The sequence below is a fragment of the Erigeron canadensis genome, chromosome 8 (genome assembly GCF_010389155.1).
Source record: "Erigeron canadensis isolate Cc75 chromosome 8, C_canadensis_v1, whole genome shotgun sequence".
NCBI classification, from domain to species: domain Eukaryota; kingdom Viridiplantae; phylum Streptophyta; class Magnoliopsida; order Asterales; family Asteraceae; genus Erigeron; species Erigeron canadensis.
The window spans coordinates 8098845-8120929 of NC_057768.1; the positions used below are offsets into that span (position 1 = coordinate 8098845).

At 33.1% G+C, this 22085-nt stretch overlaps 2 protein-coding genes across 2 annotated transcripts; both read left to right on the forward strand.

The window, feature by feature from the left end:
- Positions 1-7080: 7080 nt before the first annotated feature.
- Positions 7081-18215, forward strand: LOC122579594 (NAC domain-containing protein 37-like). The gene is made up of 5 exons (XM_043751785.1): positions 7081-7209; positions 7624-7843; positions 13557-13777; positions 14245-14516; positions 17401-18215. Exons 3-5 carry the CDS (start codon positions 13609-13611, stop codon positions 18076-18078), a joined length of 1119 nt encoding a protein of 372 aa, XP_043607720.1. The 5' UTR covers positions 7081-7209; positions 7624-7843; positions 13557-13608; the 3' UTR covers positions 18079-18215.
- LOC122610213 lies at positions 9605-10793 on the forward strand. The gene is made up of 3 exons (XM_043783204.1): positions 9605-10237; positions 10351-10560; positions 10680-10793. Exons 1-3 carry the CDS (start codon positions 9605-9607, stop codon positions 10791-10793), a joined length of 957 nt encoding a protein of 318 aa, XP_043639139.1.
- Positions 18216-22085: the final 3870 nt, after the last annotated feature.

The following is a 22085-nucleotide window of genomic DNA, read 5'->3' on the forward strand; positions in this document are numbered from 1 at the left end:
ACAGGAAGTTTTAACCAAGCATAGATTAGTGTCCAAACTACATTTGCCACTCCACAATGCAACAACACATGGTCCGCTGTTTCCTCCCTATCACCACAAAGTTTACAAACCGTAGATTGCAAATTAAATCCTCTTTTCTCTAGTTCTGTAGCAGTGGGAATCTTCCCATCCACAGCCCTCCATGCAAATAGATTCGATTTTTTTGTAGCAATCCTGTTCCAGCCAAAGCCATTTACATGGATATTCACGTCAACTGTATTCGAAAGGTCATGTCTCACCCTTTTAACTAAGAAGCCTGACTCCTTATCATCATTCCAGTTCCACCGGTCATCCCTAGTCTCAAGATGTTGCTGTAAAAGCAAACTAGTCAGATGAGCAAACTCTTCCTTTTCTTGGGTAGTGCTCGGTGTTCTACTCCAACCCCATTCCCAAATAGTGCCTCCATTAACATTTTTATAGCAATCTATAACCAAAGCTTTTTTCTTTTTTGCTAGATGATAAAGTAATGGGTACTGATCCCTAAGCGGCCCATCCCTAGTCCACCTGTCTACCCAAAACATTGTTTTATTACCTGAACCCACGTTACTCGACAACCTTTTGTACACATTAATACCATATTTGTTGAACTCCTTATCTATCCCCACAATGGTCCTCCATAGCCCCGTACAAGAACGCTTCAACGGCATGGGTGCTACATCTTTAGCGTTATGGTGGATGGCTTTAATCGCCTTAGCCCACAGTTGGTCAGGTTCTGTTTTAAAGCGCCACCACCACTTCAACAATAACGTGAGATTTAACTCCTTGATTCCCCCTACTCCTAAACCACCCATCTTCTTTGACGCAATAATCTTTTCCCATTTTACCCAACGAATTTTATTAGTAGATCCGCATCCACCCCATAGAAACTTCCTCCTGATCCCCTCAAGTGTTTTTACTACTGCAACCGGCGCTTTATATAACGACAAATAATAGTTAGGAAGGCTCCCAAATACCGCCTTTACTAGCGTTAACCTACCTGCAAAAGATAATAATTTCGCCTTCCAATTTGACAGTCGCTTATGAAAAGTATCAACTACCTCCTTCCAATTCGAAATTCTATTCATATTGGCGCCAACCATCAATCCTAAGTAGGAAAATGGTAATTTGCCCGGCTTGTAATTGAACAGAGCTGCCATGTTTTCTACTTCCTGGTCCGCAATGCCAACTCCAAACAGATTGCTTTTCCCATGGTTGACTTTCAAACCCGAAACCAAATAGAAGCACCTTAAAATCCTCTTTAAATTCTTCAAGTTACTTTCATTTCATTTACCAAGAAAAATGGAATCATCGGCAAACAACATATGTGACAAATATGGTCCGTTGTTAGGCAAAAAAACACCCGTATATAAGCCCGAATCAATTGCTTTTACCATCATGACATGAAGGGCCTCCATAGCGATGATGAATAGAAAAGGGGATATGGGATCCCCCTAACGAAGTCCCCGTTTAAAAGAAAATTCACCTGATGGTGAACCATTTACAAGAACCGAGGCCCTCCCCGAGAAAAGAATGCCCATCACCCAATTCCTCCACTTAGAAGGGAAACCCATAAAAGATAAGACTGAAATGAGAAATTTCCAGCAAAGAGTGTCGTATGCTTTCTCAATATCTGCCTTGAAAACAAACATGGTTTTCTTTGATTTTTTTGCCCAACCTACAATCTCATTCACAACCAGTGACCCATCAATGATATTCCGCTCAGAAACGAAAGCTGATTGGACATCAGAAACAACCGATTTTATAACACCTTTTAGCCGAATAGCAAGCACCTTGGAGACAATTTTGTTAATAATACCAATCAATGATATCGGTCTAAAATCTGACATAGTCATTGGGTCATTAACCTTTGGTATAAGTGAAATAAAAGACGAACTGCAAGACTTATGGATCGACCCATGAACATAAAACTGTTGCAACATATCCATGACTAAAGGTTGAAAATCCACCCAGAACTTTTTTATCAAGGCAAAAGACATACCATCTGCCCCGGTGCTTTATCAGATCCACATTCCCAAACTGCCTGCTTAACTTCCTCCACAGAAAATGGAGAAACTAACCCATTTGCTTCAGCATTACTCAATTTTTTGAAGCCATCAGAAGACATTCTCGGCCTTTTCTTGACTGGTTCTTTGAATTTTCTGTCAAATACACATCTAAACTGTTCTTTTACCTCCTTAGGATCTGAAACCCATGCCCCATCGATCCATAGACCGTTCACCTTGCTTCTTGCTACATGACTGTTGACCACTGCGTGGAAGAATGATGAATTTTCATCCCCTTGACTGATCCACTTTACTCTCGACTTTTGATACAAATCCTTGGCCCGGTTTGTATTCCAACACCTTACAACTTGCTTGCTTTCTTGCCACAACACAACTTCATCATCAGTTAGGTCCCTATTTTAGGCTATGTCATCCATTAGGTTAAGATTAGCCAGTGCAGTCCGGTAAGATTGCTCCTCTGATTCCTTAACGTTGAATCTCCAACTTTTCACCTCTTCTTTAATTGCTTTTAATTTACACCCCAACACAATATCTTTGGATCTCCCTTCACAGTTATAGCTTAAGCCCTTACTCACAGCCTCCGAAAGCCCTTCCTTGCCCAACCAACTATTGAAAAATCGAAAGGGAGAGGGACCATAATTATTCTTAACCGTTGAAAGAATCAATAGGCTATGATCCGAAATATTCCTATCCAATGCAAGTAGGGTCGCACCTGGCCACCGACTCATAAACCCCATACATACTAATGCTCTATCGATCTTGCTCAATTTACTCCCATCCCCTGACATAAATGTGAATTTCTTCCCCGCCATAGAATATTCCAACAACCCGCACGAAGAAATAAAGTTATTGAAACACAAAGCATTATTGACATCAAAAATAGAGTTCATTCTATCTTCAGGAACTCTCACCTCATTGAAATCCCCGATCATTACCCATAACCCTTGTAATGAGTTACGAATAACTAGTAATTCACTCCACAACCTTCTACGATCAGCAGAGGCATTTGGAGCATAAACATTAACAATGATAAGGTCAGACAACTCCCCCACCACTTTACCTTTTACCAACAAGAAGTTTTGATTCATTATATGGAGCTCTTTTTTGAAAACAGCAGAGTTCCACAAAGCCAATAAGCCACCTGAGCGACCATTGGCGTCAACTTTCACATACTCCATAACAGTTCTATCCCAAAACCTTCTCACTATACACTCGGACATATTTCTTAGTTGAGTCTCCTGAATAGCCATGAAAGACAAACTAAACTCTTTGATCATACTACGTACCTGCGCTGCCTTACCAGCACCCCCAGCCCCTTTAATATTGAGGGAACCAATAAACATTTGGTCCTGACATCCACCTGTTCCTCGAGTAAAACATTCTCAATGATATCATCACATCCAAGTAGACCCACCCCTACTACGGTTCCTACCTTCTTCGTCTCGTTAATCTCTTTTAACATAACTTTTGGATCATTTTCATCAATTCCGTCGGTGCCACTAGCTTCAGCACCAGGAACCACCGAGCTCTCAGAAATATCCCCTTCCGCCCAATCAGAGTTGTAGTCATCTTCAAGTGAAGGTCCACCATCTTCAAGTTGATCCTTGTTAATAAGCAACACCCTCTCCTTGTTTTTACTTCTTCTCAATTTGAAACCTTTAGTCATTGCCCTCTTTATAGGGTTCAATCGAGATTCATCAGAAAGGTCAAGGTTTAGGTCAGGGGACTTAGACTTTCCAATCTTTGGGTTAGGCTTAAGATAGATATGTTAGGCCTTCGAATCAGACGCTCTTTTCCTCTTTTTTTGGGGGGTATTAAGCTGCTCACCACCACTAGTTTTTTCTTTCCCAACACCACAGGCCTTTGACACAATACTCCACACCATTGCGTTCACATCAAAAGACTCTTCACGAACATTAGGAAGACAAGAATTAATGCCATCACACATGTTTACTGTCTCAACAACCTCATCTCCCAACACTTCTCTCACTTGCTCATCATCCCCACACTCCTCACCTACTCTTTGTTGATGATCCTCATCCTTGACATCCGTCGACCTTTCAGTATCGTCGGACCTTACAGTATGGTCTGGAACTTTCTTTGATATGTCATTTTCTACCCCAAATATGACCGTTGCCTCCTTTTTGACAAAATCGGGTACCCAATTGACATCTGCTTCCGCAACCCAACAAGTAAGACTCTGCTTCTTCCATTCCAACTTTAGCTCTTCACAAATTGTTTTTCCAGACTTTGTTAGAACACCCACATAAGCTTGAGCAAGATTAGCATCCTCTAAACCATTCTCCACCTCTCGTACTATACTCCCAAAACGTTCCCCAATCTTGTCTACATGTAGCTCACTCCGAAGGTTAATGGGAATACCTGAAATCCTAAGCCAAGCGAGCCTCTCATATTCCAAAAGTTGTCCTTCCCAACGAAAAACATATGATAGATAGGTACCCCAACACTCTTCTAATTCCACAAACTTTATGGCGTCTTCAGAAGACTTGAAGGAAATCAAAACCTTCATCCCTCCTAAATACCTCAACTCCATGTTTGGTATCTTGACATTCTTAAGACAATCATCCATTACACAAAGTTTTGCAAAGCTTTTTGCCTCACCAACAACGGAATTGTTTTTCCACTTCTTCGCCAACTCAAATTCCTCCTCCTCCATAACTACTTTCCGGTCAACATTACACAATTCTATTTTCCCAGTAAGAGCCTCCTTGTAAGATACATGTCTGTTGTTCGTATTTACAGGCATGTACCCTGTTTTGTGTTGCCTACTCCTTTCCCTGGTGGTATGGAATCCACCTTTATTTGAATGGGGTCTTGGCTGTGCATCTTCCTAACTGAACCTTGCCACCTTAGCGAAGACCTTCCGACCAAGAATGGTCAGCCTATTCAATGCCTTCCCCATTTTATCCACGTCCCTTACCTCAGCAAATCTAACAAACGCGAATAACTTCCCATAAACGTCCCTTTTTCTTGCAACATAAACGTCAACAAGACATCCGCATCTTCTACATTCTTCCCTCAAAACCTCTGTGGATATTCCTTCCGGTAAACTGGACATAAAAAAAGTTGTTATACGTTGATTTGTACCACCTCTTGAATCCCCCTGTGGTATTTCCCCCCTCCTCTAGTGTGCTCACCATTTTTATTTTTATTTTTATTTATTTATTTATACCAAAGTGACACTTGGTTTAAATAACTCAAAGTGACACTTTATCTATCAAAGATAACTCAAAATAAGTGTCGATCCATTTGCCACTTAACAAGAAAAATCAAGCTTGGAGAGAAGTATGCATACTTACCTACTTATATTATATATATTATATATATATATATATATATATATAGGGGTGAGACATTTTGAGAACACCTCTTATTTTAGGACCAACTAGGACCATTGATTTTTGTACATCATCATCATCTACTACGATATACAAGACTTTTTTGTAAAAACACTAAGACTTTCCGGCGACGGGCCCACCAGAAAATCATGTGTAAGTTAACTTACACATGATTTACACATGATTTTCTGGTGGGTCCGTCGCCGAAAAGTCTTAGTGTTTTTACAAAAAAGTCTTGTATATCGTAGTAGATGATGATGATGGTTCTATACCCAAGTTATCTTTCCCCTATATATATATATATATATATATAGGTTGTCATGTACCTAAGTTGGGTATAAAACCACTCACATACTAGTTTTTAAATATTTTAAATAAATAATGGGTCCCCATGTATTTTATGGATTAAAAAAACAAAATGTGAGAGGTTCTATACTTAAGCTAGGTACATAACAACCACATACTCCCAACCCTCATATATATTAGATATCAAGAGAGGGTTCTTAAGAAGAGAAGGAAGAGAAAGTCCGTCTTTTTTTGTTGTTTTTTTTAGATTGTTTTTTAGTTTTTAATTGTTTTCATTCTTTCTTTAATTAACTTGATCCATAAAAAAAAATTTAAAATTTTTTTTCTAACCCAAGTTAGTGAGTTATACACGTAAGGGTATGGTACGGGCTTCGCCTTAAGGATATTAATAAGGGGTAGCTGGTGAGAGTGATAGGTCATACAGGATGATAGGTCATAGGGGTGATCGGTGATGGGGTAATCTACCTAACGGGCTTCGCCCTTAACCGTCATTGCTCCGCTATAGATTGAGAGGCTTCGCCTATATCTTACGGGCTAAGCCCTTTGAAAAAAATATATTTTCAAAATTCATTTTTATGTAATAGAACCTCGGGAAATGATCAGTTTATGATAAATCAAAAATTCATTTTTTCCCTATTCACAATGTGTGTTTAGTGTGAGAATCCAGATTATCGGTATTCAATCTGAATCAACGATAATTTGAAGAATTGTTTTCCGGGTATTCTTTGAATCAACGGAATCAATTAGTTATCTTAAATTTCCGTCTGCGTCAATTTATAAATATACACAATGCCCCCTTAATTTTGACCATGTTGCAGACGAAAATGCCGCCGTCAACCGCAGCTATGCTAAGCCCATAAACTAATTTGGTTTCATAAACTTTCCAATTAATGAAACAAAATTTTGTTTTAATAGCATACTTATTAGAATTCAATCCGTCTAGGTAGACTTTAAGGTTCTTTGGGGTTACTTCAAGGGTTTTGAAGATCGCGGTTCATGTGAAAGATTGAAGCTCAAGTTACATACGTTGAAGCAATGTTAATTAGATAACAACGAAAACAATAAGTAATATTTTATATCTGCGAAAAGCAATAGAAAATGAGTTCAGAGTCATCTGATTTACCTTCCGAAAAAAATGTTCAATGAACTCATGATGAAATTTAATTTACAAATGATAAAAAGTTCACTAAAAAAAGAGAAACACTACTATAGGGCCGGTAATTAATCCAATAAAGGTGGATCAAAGGCCCATGCTATAATTTCCAGTGAGATCCTTCAAAAATAAACCCCTCTTTTTTCTTTTTCATGTGAGTATAATAGTACTCCTTCATACATGCTAGCTATATAACCATTAAAATGTCATATACGAGTCAACCAGTACCACTCATGTGTCTTATATATATATCATAATTAAGTATTATTGCTGTCATATATATACATACATACATACACTGCCAAATATCCAAATATCAATTCATCGGATTTCTCATCAATCTCACCTGGTAAGCTTTATCGATCTCATGCTTCTGCATGCATCTATCACATCACATCCCACTATATATATATATACTAGATTGCACTAAATCATCAATTTGTCTTGATGTATATATCTTTCTGTTGTAGTATATGTTATGAATAAGCAGACACTTTTTAATACCGATTTAGTTTAAAACTTTTATAGCATCTATTTATTTATAGTAAATATATAAACTTGTTAGAGGCATCTTAATTTCTAGCTAATCTAAAAGTAATTATATATGTACGAATTTTTCACAACCATTTTGCTTCCTGGGATGAATTTGATTTATTGTAAATGTATATATGTAACTTTAGCTTCTAGCATTTTGCTAGTGGTTCAAAAATTCTTAAAAATGTATATATAGAGGGTACGTGACTGGAATTGAATGTGGGTGTAGCTAGGGGATTGGAGCTCCAGGTTATGCTCGGGTTCAAGTATTCTAGATCTGAAAAGAAAGTGGAAAATCTGCAGTGATATTACTTTTGGTCTTGGAACGTACATTAGTCAAACCAACGATAGTAGTAGCAGGCTCAACAACAGTAAAAACGTTACTCTGGTCAAAAAATACTTAATTGTCCGAATCTGTTTGATACTTACTGGCCGATAACAAAAAACATGTAAGTTTTTCAATTACAAAAATTATTTAATATATATGAGAGTTTATAATTATTTCCATTACAAGTAGAGAATAATCTTAGATGGCAGGAGAAACCTCTGCTCTTGATGCATCATTTTCGCATATCAACACAAGACACCATGATTATCACATGACACAATAAGAGACTTAGGTCCAAATTCAACCCCCCACCCGCCTGGCCCACAACTTAAAAAATATAAATAAATAAAAGAAAAATGGAAAACAATCTTAAATCATTCGACCTTCCTTTCATCATTTGGCTTCTATCTATTCTTCTTTTAACCCCGACCTACATAAATTATTGCACGTGAAAATTTTATCGTTTACTTTCCTTAATTGATACAGAAAAAAATCACCAATAAACTTTTGGTCAATTGGCCTGGTCTTAGAAGAGGTGACAAACATATATGAGTTAATACCCATAATGGTTTAAATAGAAATATATTTACTAAAATGGTGTAGTTTAAAAAATATTTATTAAAATAGTGTTTTTCTAAAATTTTTTTTACCAAAAATGGTGTTAGCATTTTGCTTAATAATTATGTTGTACTTGGTTCTATTAAATCTACTAAATAATTAAAACTTAAAATTCATGATATCTTATAACATTACAATACTAATATAAGAAAGTATAAACATAAATTTTAAATAAAAAAAATACCACATACATATAAAAATCATTAGTTTCATTCAAAACGCAATATAGAAGTTATCACCATTATTAAACAATACTATGTATATGAACAAAATCAAGCAAATGGAACGTTTACAAAAATTGAAGCAAATGGAACTAACGATTTTTATATGTAATTCTTATTTTTTCTATTTAAATTATATGCTTACATTCTCTTTTATCGGCTTTGTAATGTTATAAAAATTCATGACCTTTTAAGTTTTAATGATCAAGTAGATTTGCCTTCATCTTTGTAAATGTTTCATTTGCTTGATACTTGTTCACATACATGGTATTGTTTAATCATGCGTTTTGAATGAAACTAAGAATTTTTATATGTATGTGGTTTTCTTTTATTTAAGATCTATGTTTATACTCTCCTGTATTGGTATTGTAATGTTATGAGATATCATGAGTTTTTAAGTTTCAATAATTTGGTAGATTTGATAAAACAAGTGCAACCTAATGTTTAGGTAAAAATGTTACAAAAGTGATAAAAAAACACCATCTAAATTTATTTTAAGAAAACACCTCTTTGGTAAATATTTTTTAAACTATACCATTTTGGTAAGTATGTTTTCCATTTACACCATTTTAGGTATTAACTCTAACAGACATTTTGTTTTTTCTTGATATCTAATTCAATTCAAGCATTTAATTATTAATTTGGGATAAACGAGCTATTAGCAGATAAACAGGGGACACAAATCCGACACCCATCCCTGGCTTTTTCAGGGGGCACAAAATGTTAAAATACTTATAATGCTAAGGGTGTTGGCATCACCCGCGTGGAATACGAGTGGAAGCCCCGACCACTTGTGAAACACCGCCGCCAACGATTTTCCATCCACGAGTGGTGAGTTTTGGGTGGAAGTTCCACTCGCGTGGAAGGTGGGTCGAATGTGACCGTTGGAGGGTTAACGGCTAACTTTGTACTTTTTTTCCCCTTTAAATACTATCCCAACTTCTTCCATTTCAAATCACACACACACACACACTGCACACACATTTCAAACAAAAACACACATCAACATATCCATCAAACATCAAACAAACTCATTTTCACAAATGGCTAAACGATTTGGATCTACGGTTTTACTAGATGAACCGTTTGAATGGTCCGACGATAGTAGTTTGGAAATATTTGCGGACGCGATCGAGGCTGATGGTGAAAGTTCTATGGCAAGGTCAAGGCGTAAAGTTGTTAACCGCAACCGTTGGGAAGCTGGAGAAAGATTGTTTCGCGACTACTTTTCTGATGAACCGAAATTCGATGATGACTTTTTCGAGGATAGGTATCGTATGCCTAAACGTTTATTCTTAAAGATTGTTCATGATCTTGAGTCGCGGTACAAGTATTTTCAGGAAGGTTACAATGGTAGGATGATAAAGAGTTTTACCACGATACAAAAATGTACATCCGCCATTAGGCAGCTTGCAACCGGTAACCTATCGGATGAGTATGATGAGTACTTGGAGATGGCTCAAAGAACGTCACGCGAATGTCTCGAGGTTTTTTGTGACGCAATTGTAGACACGTATGAGCAAGAATATCTGCGTAGACCAACAACGCATGATATTTTGCGGTTATACGAAGCACATGAGGAGAGACATCACATTCCCGGTATGTTGGGCAACCTAGATTGTACACATTTCGTATGGAAAATGTGTCTAGTTGAGTTGAGGGCCAGTATAAAAGGGGTGATCATCAATACCCCACGATTATGATGGAGGCGACGGCTTCTCACGATTTGTAGATATGACACGCATTTTTTGGTCCTCCTGGTTCACTGAACGATATCAACGTTCTGCAGCAGTCTCCATTTTTCCTCCCCGAGCGCATGGGCACGACGCCTAACTGCCCATTCAGTGTGAATGATCACACGTACCGACGTGGTTATTATCTAGTGGATGACATATATCTTAAATGGTCTACTTTTGTTAAAGCGTACAAGTATCCAACCGTTCCGAAAGAGAAAAAGTTCAAGCGGTTACAGGAATCAGCTCAAAAGGATGTTGAACGTGTCTTCGGTGTTCTCAAGCAGAAATGGGGTATCCTTTTTCGACCGTTTCGACAAAGGTCGGTGAAAGCAATAAGGAACCTCGTCTATGCGTGTGTCATAATGCACAACATGATTTTCAGGATGACGGTCGCGCTATCAGTCCGGTTCATATTAGAGATCCTCGGGTCCAACCTACCAGTCAGCATGATCGTTTACAGGAGATACGGGACGAGGAGACACATTTTCGGCTCTGAAATGATCTTACGGAGCATATTGCGACTCAAGAGTTACCATATCTCGACGTCGCTGAAGACTAGATTTATTTATATGTTGTTGTTTTTTTTTTTTAATGTTTGTATGTGTTTTAGTTTTATTATCTAGTTTTTATGTTTTTAGTTATGTTTATATAATGGTTTATGTTTAATGAAATTTTAATTTTAAAAATAAAAATAAATTTGTAGTGAGTGGTGGCAATGCCAACAAATTTGGGTGAGTGGTGAGTCAGTGATAGATTTGAGGTAACATAATGTGATTGGTTAAATTTGAGTGGTGAGTGAGTGGTGGGTGGTGGTGATGCCATCACCCTAATAAACCATTGTATTCTTTTTAAAAATGTGTTTAACTTCAGGGATCCTAGAGAAATGACAATATTTTGTCACCATGTTGAACATGGTGAGATCAATATTACCATATCTATATATTTTTATATAGATATGTTATATTACCTATATCTATATATTTTTTTATAAAAATTATATACCATGTTGAACATTTATATTTTTGGTAGATGAGATCAATATAATCTTCTTATATATTTACAATATTTATTTCTTAGAACTCTTAAAAAAATCTACTACCTTATATTCCATCAATTACTTACACTATTTGACGCGGTCACCACCATCACCACCACCACCACACCGTTGTCACCAGCTCCGCAGCATTGCGCAGGTATTATGCGCGATATTAATTATGTTATTCTCTATGATAAAAAGAGAAACTCGTTCAGTCATTTCGATACAACTTAAGAGAGACGTTATACTTTCAAATAATATACAAGCAAAAGTTTATAAACATATGTTCCAACAATCAAATCAAGTCACTTTTTTTTTATCTCTCTTATTATTATTATTTTTTTTTTTATAAACGTACGTAGAAAATATATATAAACGGATAAAACGACGAGCAGAATTTTTCTTAGTTAGGTTATTAATTAAGGGATGACGACGTACTCTTTATGACCCAGACGTGTGTGATGACCATATCCGACCATATATTTTCGTAACTACCCTTAATTAAGATGCGTACCCAGGGCTGCGAGCGAGCCTGACACTTGTATTAAAACATGACTTTTTACTACAGTAGGTCACACTACTAAACTTGGATCATCATTTGTCTATTTGTATTATTAGTTAAACATGGATCATATCTATCTATCTCTAAAATTTCATACTTAATAATCATCTGTCAAAGATTGTATATATAAGTTGTTTCTTTACCTAAGCTTATCTTGTAATGGCACCAACTGATCATATAGGTTAATTGGTTATTTCATTTTACCAACGAGATTGTGTGATGAGAGTGTGAGTCTTCTTTGTTTAATATGTTTACTAGCTGAATAACCCGGGTTTAACCCGGGATTTTAATACAAATTTTGCTAATCAATAATCAATAATGTTTATTAAAACAATAATTGCAGGTTTGTTTTATTATTATATATGAAAAGTTGATATGTCAAATACTGAATCAAATAATGCAATAGTAATTGAATATGATGTAATAGAATATTTTAGCATTGACTATATGTCACATAAATGAGTACACGTGATAAAATAATACACGAGAATGAGAAAAAAAAAGTTATAAGCATAATAATGTATTAAAACCTTTAATTGGATATCGGACAATTAACTTTTCATTTGCTTTACACCTTCAAGTTAAAGATAATGAAGTTTTTTATGAAAATTATTACTTACTCATAGCATTCAAGAAGAAAAATCATTATAAAAGCTAAAAATTTCATAAAATAAACACAATTTCATAATTATATTTCTTCAGTTAAGTTACAATTTAAAAGAAACTAATAATTAAGCTACAAATTAAAATATACTATAACTCTATATTATTAATAATAATATTAGCATAATTATTTAATAATCGTGAATAACTACTCGTATAAAGGAAAATTTGACATAAAATTTGTGGGGTCTTGAGTTATTTGTAAGAGATATATTAATTTAAAAAGTAATTTGGTTTTCATATTAGATTAAATTATATAAAGATCAAAAGAAAAAAAATCAAAAGATTTATGATGTCATGAATTTTTAAAACACTTGTAGAAAAGAATAAGAAGTTGTCACATAAAATTTTTGTCTAAAAAAGCTTCTAAAAACAATTATCTTTTATTTATATAAGAGATAAAAGATTATTTATATGAGCGTATATATTTCAAAATTAATAAAAATAAATAAAATAAAGTGTATTAACAAAGAAATTATGATGTGACATAAACTTATGAATGAAATGAGAGTAGAAGTGATCGATAAGCCCATTAAGACCAATAATATCGTTTGTCTTTCTATAGAAGAATATAAGTGTACTACTGGTTTGAGTGTAGCTCACCACCAAATTAGCTGATGATTGTCTCTTATAACACTTGTCTTTTAATTATGGGTAATGATCAATTCTCCTAAATTATTAGCTTAAAAATCCTCTTAATTAATAGGATTCTGACTTGTGAAAAATCAAAGGGTGAAATTAGGAAAAAAAATTAGTGGATTCTATGTGTTAACAAGTAGATATATTAAGAGGATTTTTAGTAAGATTGGTTAGGAGGATTTATCATTTTCTTTTAATTATTGAATTGCATGCTTTTACTTTTTCTTCTTTCTTCTCATTTATACCTTTCTGCTCATGCTTCTTGCATCTCTTCCCACACAACAATATCTTTCTCTCTCTCATTATAAAAAATGATGATATAGAACTAAGAAAAAGTGTTGGTGGTGAATTTTATGCAGAACTAATTAAACCAGTACGATATAGTACCTATTGGCTATATATATATATATCATGGACACCATGGATCAGTCATCATGTGTTCCTCCTGGATTCCGATTTCATCCAACCGATGAAGAACTTGTCGGTTACTATCTAGGGAAGAAGGTTGCGAATCAGAAGATCGATCTCGATGTCATTAGAGATATCGATCTATACAGGATCGAACCGTGGGATCTAATAGGTAAAAAACCTATTACCACTTAATTAGGGTTTTGTTTTTTTTTGTTTTGCTAATTCAATAATTGTAAGAATATTGGTTTTTAAAAAAACTTAAATATTCACTCTATATATATAATTAGGGTTGGGTTTTCTTTTCTTTTCATTTCAAAGAAGCTACTTTTTTTATTACTAAATCTAATAAGTAGTGTTGGATCAAGTGGAAACCTCTAGCCTTTGAAGACAAACTCAAGGTTTGTATCATAAGTTTAGGGGTAAAACTGTTTACATCTCACGTAAATATGTTATACCTCGTATGGAAGAAGAGATTGGGTATGAGTTTTTGTATTAATTTTAACAAAAGCTAGGCATATCCATCATCTATACCAGTACTAATTATATCAACTTTTGGTTATATATTGTAAGGTATTCCAATATATATATGAAACTTTCACTAGGCGCTAACGGTTGGCTGATTGTTTTATTCATCAGAGAGATGTCGAATTGGATATGAGGAACAAACGGAGTGGTATTTCTTTAGCCACAAGGACAAAAAGTATCCAACCGGGACAAGAACGAATAGGGCAACCATGTCCGGTTTTTGGAAGGCTACCGGAAGAGACAAAGCAGTGTATGAAAAACTAAGGCTCATAGGAATGAGGAAAACACTTGTATTCTACAAAGGAAGGGCACCAAATGGACAGAAAACTGATTGGATCATGCATGAATACAGGCTTGAATCCGAAGAAAACGGTCCTCCCCAGGCAAGCAAATTTAGATCCATCTCGATCATTTCTATCTCTAAATATGGTTATATTGATTACCACTTATTCATAAATTAAGTTCCCTTCCTTTTCTGATCATTTTCCATCGTAGGTTTTTTTTTCTCACTATGTTATCAATATTTCATTGTTGGGAAAAATGATCCTTGATGACCACCAAGTTTTTAGTTTTCTTCATCTTTATTTTCATACATTAATTTCTCTAGCATTATTCGACCTACCTATTTCTATAACACATGATTAATTTTGTAAAAGGTTTTCTCAAAAGCTGTGTGATTGTCTACATCTCACCTCTTTCATGCCTCCTCTCGAATGTAGTCTTCGTACAATAAAATATTTATCTTGATTTCTTTAAAAAATTTTGCCTTATACTATACCTTAAAACTTAAATTTTCAAAATATGCGTCGGTATTATTGCTACCATTTGTTATATATGTTGGTTGGTTAAAAAGCATTAGTGGTATATCTCTTTTTTTCTGTTTGGTTTTTAATCTGAGAAGAACGATGAAGATTAAAGGTGAAAACGAGAACTCATTTGAGTAAAATGAAAAACTATATATCTGTTTAATTTGTGTGTGTATGAAATAAATTAAATACTCCGTATATCTTTTTCATGCATGCTAGCTAGGTCTCTCGGCCAGTACTATATTGCAATTTTCGAGTGTGAGTGTCAAGCGTGTGTCTTTCTCTATTCTTTTTCGGTGCATAATGTATGAGTGTTTGTCGGTGTGGTGAGGCATATGCTTTGACTTTAATTTCACGATCGACCATCACTAACTGATTGAATCTAATAAAAAGTTTATCATAAAGATATTTATGCATGATATGATTTCAGTACAAACGCGTACTACTTGTCGTTCGGTATCCGAGTTCTTCTAACAAAAGTCTTCCACTTCTACACCAACTTCTTTCTACTTTGACTACGTACGTGATCTATCATATATATATATATATATATATATACACGAGGGAAAGTGCCCGCACATTGTGGTGGTTAGATGGTAAGGGTGATAGGTCATTTGAGGTGATAAGTCATAACGTGTGATAGCCAAATGTTTTATCCATACGGGCTCCGCCATCGCATTTAAAAATTCGTTGAAAGTATTTCGAATAACATCTCTAATGAAAAAGCATGGAATTTTAAGAACACCCATATAATTTTTATAATTTATCGATATATGGTTTTTGAGATAAATTTTTTTGAATAAATTAGATGAATAAAATGATTTATAAAGGAGAGAGAAAAAAATAAGTGTTGAGATTTGAGGAGAGATAATAAAATGAGTGCTTAAGATTTAAGGGTATTATAGGTATGTTAGCTAAGGATGTTTAAATTAGTGAATAAAAAATAGGAGTATTTTAGGTACTTCAAATCATAAATTAAGATTTTCAAAAAGGGCAAAATTCTTTATAAGATTGTATATATATATATATAGGGGTGAGTTATTTATAGTACAAGCATTTAAAAAAGTACAAGGTTTTTCCTCCTTTTTCTTCCTTCTTCCTTCCATGTCCAACCACCACCACCATGATCATCTTCGACCACCACCATGATCCTCCGGCAACGACGACCATCTCCGGCGAGACTTACACATGTGTAAGTTAACTTTCTGGCGAGAATCAGGTTCGTTTTCGGGTGGATACGGTACGGGCCAGAAGCCCTCATCCGTTCTAAGTTGACTGTCGAGGGACGCATATGGGAATCGTATGGATTTGATGGGCGGGGATCCAAGAGATGTTGACGATTTGTTACAGTACGGGCGGAGCCCTTGTTGCCGGCGCCGTGCTTGGGGTGGTCAGAGATGATGGTGGTTGTCTCGCGAAGGAAAAAGCTAGAAATTTTAAAACCTAAAATGATAAAAAAAAATAAAATAAAATTTTAAGTTACACATGTGTAATTCTCGCCGGAAGATCATGATGGTGGTCAAAGATTGAAGGAAGAAAGAAAAAAAAGGAGAAAAAACTTTTTACTTTTTTAAATGCTTGTATTATAATTATATATATATATATATTGAAAAGTTATTTTAAGAACCATTTTCTTGCGAAAACCTTTGAAAACTTTTCAAATCAAGCCCAACCGATAATTATTCTTTACATGAAAATTGTTTTTTGATTATTTATCCCGAATAACTTATGTGTGATTTTGAAGTTTATAATTGTGTGGAAGCATGGATTATCATCCGTTATACAATTATGTGAAGATTTGGATTCTTGATCACATGTGCACGAATATTGCTATGATTACATGTGATCGACTTGCATACATGTGATCATAACAATATTCGTGCACATGTGATCAAGAATCCAAATCTCCACGTAATTGTATAACGGATGATAATCGATGCCTCCACACAATTATAAACTTCAAAATTACACATAAGTTATTCTAGAAAACAATCAAAAAATAATTTTTATGTAAAGAATAATCATCGGTTGGGCTTGATTTGAAAAGTTCTCAAAGGTTCTCGGAAAAAAAAATCATATATATATATATATATATATATTCTTTTGTTTCACAACAATTTAATTTAACTAGAAAAGTGAAACAAACTGAGTTAGGTAGGTACATAAAATGATGTATATATGTCTATGACTATTATGTAAGAATTGTGGCTCTTTTATTTTGTCTAAGAGTACACGGTACATACAACTCTCATGTTTAATTCTAACATTAGATCGACATTAATATATCTCAATAGTTCACTTTTATACTTGTATATACACTTACCGGCGCCTAGAAGTTATTTTGGACACTCTTACATGCTTATAACAATACTTTAATTGTTAAGAAACAAATATGTACAAACATTACATTAATTTGGTCAAATCTTATATGACTTTTGGTGATCATATCAATCTCTTGCAGGAAGAAGGGTGGGTCGTGTGTCGTGCATTCAAGAAACGATCAACTGGACAAACGAAACACACCGAAGGATGGGAATCAGCCAACTTATTTTTTAATGATGAATCAAACCGAGTTATCAAACGTCAGCATCAAAGTTCTGTATTTTCACAAAGTTTTATGTGCAAGCAAGAATTAGAAGCAGCCGAGAGTTTAAATTTTGTGCATTGTGATCCATTTGTACAACTTCCACGGCTCGAAAGCCCATCTCTCCCAATAATAAAGAGGCCTAGCTCTACATCAATGATATCTTCATTAGAAAATAATGATCAAGAAGAAGATCCACCGGTAGTGGCGGGAAACGTAAATAATAATAATACTACTAATAATAATAATAACAATAACGGTAATAAAGATAATGTGAATAAAGTGACTGACTGGAGAGATCTCGATAAGTTTGTAGCTTCTCAATTGAGCCACGAGGACCAATACGATATCGGAGGAGTAGGCTTGTCTTCAAGCTTTGAAGGGATACGGTGTTCGGATCAATTGGCTTATGTATTTATGGAAAGTTGCAATGAAGAAGAAGATAGGAAAGGAATGGGAAAGATGAAGGAGTTCTTGAGTTCAACTAGTCAAGATCATTGTGATATTGGGATATGCATATTTGAAAAATTAAACAATAAGCATGATTACCAATAATATATATAGATGCATGCATCGAGGAGACGATCGATCATCGTATACTAGTTTGTAATGTATAAGTGTTTGCCATAATTAATCTTGGAACATATATAATGTATACATGTATCTCTTAAATTCTTTCTTTCATTTATATATATGGGTGCCAAGACGAGTCATGAGTGTTAAGGATTGGACTACGTTTGTGAGCATGCAAACATATATATCTTTTGATAGGAAATAATTTGTCTCCGGTGGTTTATATATATAAAATCCCAATTTTGTATCTTCAACAGCATGCAAGTGAAATTTGCATGTTCATTTCCCATATAAAAAACAAACTATTTAGTTAATTTAAACTTCATCTTAATTTTTTGGATGCATTATCAGCCTATGACCAATCATATATGACAAATAAATTGGTAACCTTGATTTCAATGAAAAAGGTATATAGGTATAGTTGAATGAGTAGCAACCCAGCAACCAATGGGAAAGAATGTAAAAAACATTTGTTGAATTCAATGGTCTGGATAATGTTTGTTTGTAGGGGCCAAGTAGGGACATTTCTTGTCTAGCATGCCATATGCAAAACTGTGGCTCCTGTTTAGCATGCTTTGTCTCTTCTCCCTTCTTTCTTTCCTTTATTGATCATTCATCGTGTAACAACATTTTTAAGAAATAGATAATATATATATGATAAACTGAAATTATTGAAGGTGATCGAGACATAGAAATCGAAATCTCTGTTTCTTTGCCTGGGATACATTCATACATTAAGACAAATGTTTTGGTTGATCGGAGAAATACAATGGGTAAAATTTTAAATTAACTTAAGAAATCGAGTACAATAAACATAGTTATAATATAAATTTTCGGTTTTAAACTTCAAAATATACTTCGATAGTTCAACTTTTTTAAAATCGCACACAGATGGTTCATTTTTGGATGACAATTAATTAAAAAAGTCCATTAAGCCTGTAACTCTGAAGGCAGTTTAGATTTTTTATTCTTCTCTCGAGCTATTTAGTTAAAAGTGAGGTATGTGGGTAGGAAATACTAAACCACAAATTTCATAAATTAACATAACTTTTCTTATCTACGAATAAACTAAAACATGATTTACATGTTCTTGAAACGACAAGTGGTATAATCCTTAATCGACACGTGTCCTTTTAATTTATTTACTTTGTTAAATTAGCTTTTTTATCTGCCAATAAACTAAAACAGGATTGACATGTTCTTGAAACGACACGTGGTGTAATCCTTGATCGACACGTGTCCTTTTAATTTATTTACTTTGTTATATTAGCTTTTTTTAGTTGTATATAAATTCAATTTCCTTATCAGAATTAGAATTAAACTCTAACTCTAAACTTATTAATACAAAAGACATTATAACCTTATTTGATTGATATTTTCTCATTAATAAATTGTCTCTTTATTCTCAATTCTTCAACTCCCACTACTTTTATTAATTTTAATAAGTTATTAACATGAATACTTCAAAAACTTGAGTTTATGATCAAAAATCACAAGGCTATTTGTCATCATCCACTATATTTACAAGTTCTGATTTTGATATGGTTCTAAAAATTTAAGATAAATCCAAAACGTTAGCTAAACATATATTGTATTTATCGTTACGGTTTATTAATTATAATCTAGCTTTGATCATCGATTTACTTTAACCACAATTTCTTTTATACTCATGAATCATATATGAGGTATATTTGAATTTCTTTATGATACAATTTATATAGCTACCGTATATCATACGGGTATTAACACTAATAGAAAATTAAAGAAAGTATAGTCAACCGAAAAATTCAAGTGGTGACCCCTGATGTTTGGTCAATTCTCAAGTCAGTTTCCCATTTAATTTGTTCTTTTTGTCCTATATTTTATCTTTGTATCCTTCACATAATAAAATTCTGTTGATCTTGATTTCTTAAACCCTTTTGTAAAGCAACAATATTGGCATATTAAGTAGTTTAAAAAGTGAATAACATGAGTGATAATAATAAAAAAAAGAAGCATAATTCTGATTAATTAAATCCGGAATGACAAAAATATCGTAGAAACAAGTAGAATTAATAAATCTAACTTAATTATGGTTCTAATTAACTCGAGTTGATAATCTACCAATATGTTAAAACATGATTAATACTTCTATTTATCTACACTTTGTTTATTATCTAAAGGACATGTGTCCTTTTTAAATTCCTAATTTTAAGTTTCCTTATTAATATCAAACACTAATATTTAATAATTAATATAGCTTTATATAAGCATATATGTATTATTAAAATAATATATTTATATCGAAGTTACATTGTGATTTAAGTTTAGCCGTTTATAAGATATATATTTCCATGCACTCCTTTATTTTATATTTTAAAAAAATTATAAGATTGAAAAATGTTAAAAAGTAATTAACTTTATTTATTAATTATTTATAGTTATTTATATCTTTTATAATTATACTTTATTATTGTGTTAACATAATTTTTCATGCCTTTAGTTAGATTAAATATAAATTATTACCACCTACTCAATATATATGAATTAAAGGTTGGGTTATTTACTGAAATGGTACCTGGACTATCCATCATATTACTGATTTCATACTTATAACTTTAAAATTACTCTCATCATACCCCAACTTATCAATTCTTCACACGGACGATACCTGACTTGACGGGCGTCAGTTTGACTGTTAAGTTGGGGTATGACTACGGTAAATTTTAAAGTTTTAGATATGAAACCAGTAATATAGTGGATAGTCCAGGTGTCATTTATGTAATTAACCATTATTATTATTATTATTATTATTATTATTATTATTATTATAATTTCTTGTAAATCCTATTAATTTTAATGAAAGTGATGTTTTTATTATTATTATTATTATTATTATTATTTATTATTATTATTATTATTATTATTATTATTATTATTATTATTATGGTTGTTGTTGTTGTTTTAATTATACAAAGTATTATTTAGGAATAAATAATTTTAAAAAGTACATTGATATTTTTTGTAAATATATACTTTTATTTTATAAAAGAATACTTTATTTTTATAAAAAATATTGTAAATATTTAGTTTTTTTATTAAAAACTATTAATCAATCAAATTATAGATCCATGATGATATTATTTATTTCATATTTATTTATTTTTTATTTAAAAAAATAAGTAAATCGGAAGCAGTGCATTAACTTCATGTAAAGCATTGATAAATGAACGTGAAGTCTTGAATGGATACCACCACATGAAGTTGATTAAATCTGTTTTGAGGTGATTCAAACCTTACATAATAGTTGTACAGGTACTAATGCAATACAAGAAATTATACTTTCCGGTTCACCCCTTTAAAAAAGAAGATTGAAAAATATTTTTTATAAAAATAAAAACTTTGTACTAAAAATGATCTTTTATAAAAGAAAATATTATTTTATTAAAATTTTTTTTTTATAAATAATAGTTTTTGAAATATTAATAGTTTTTAATAAAAAAATAAATATTTACAATAATTTTTTTATAAAAATGAAGTATTCTTTTATAAAATAAATATAAATATTTAAAAAGATATATAAATGTACTTTGTGTAATTAAAAAAACAACAACAACAATAATAACAATAATAATAATAATAATAATAATAACATAAATGATATATGGACTATGCACCATATTACTGGTTTCATACCTAAAACTTTAAAATTTACGTTAGTCATACCCCAACTTAACGGCCAAACTGACGCCCGTCAAGTCAGGTATCGTTCGAGTGAAAAATTGATAAGTTGGGTATGATGAAAGTAATTTTAAAATTATAGGTATGAAACCAGTAATATGGTGGATAGTCCAGGTACCATTTTAGTAAATAACCCTTAAAAGTTTAATAAATCGAAAAGAAGAGGGCAAAACTTCAAAACAATGTTACCATATATATTTCACTTTCATGCATGACGTTAAGGTTATAATAACACCAACCCTCCTACATAACTATTGGTTGGAGTTTCG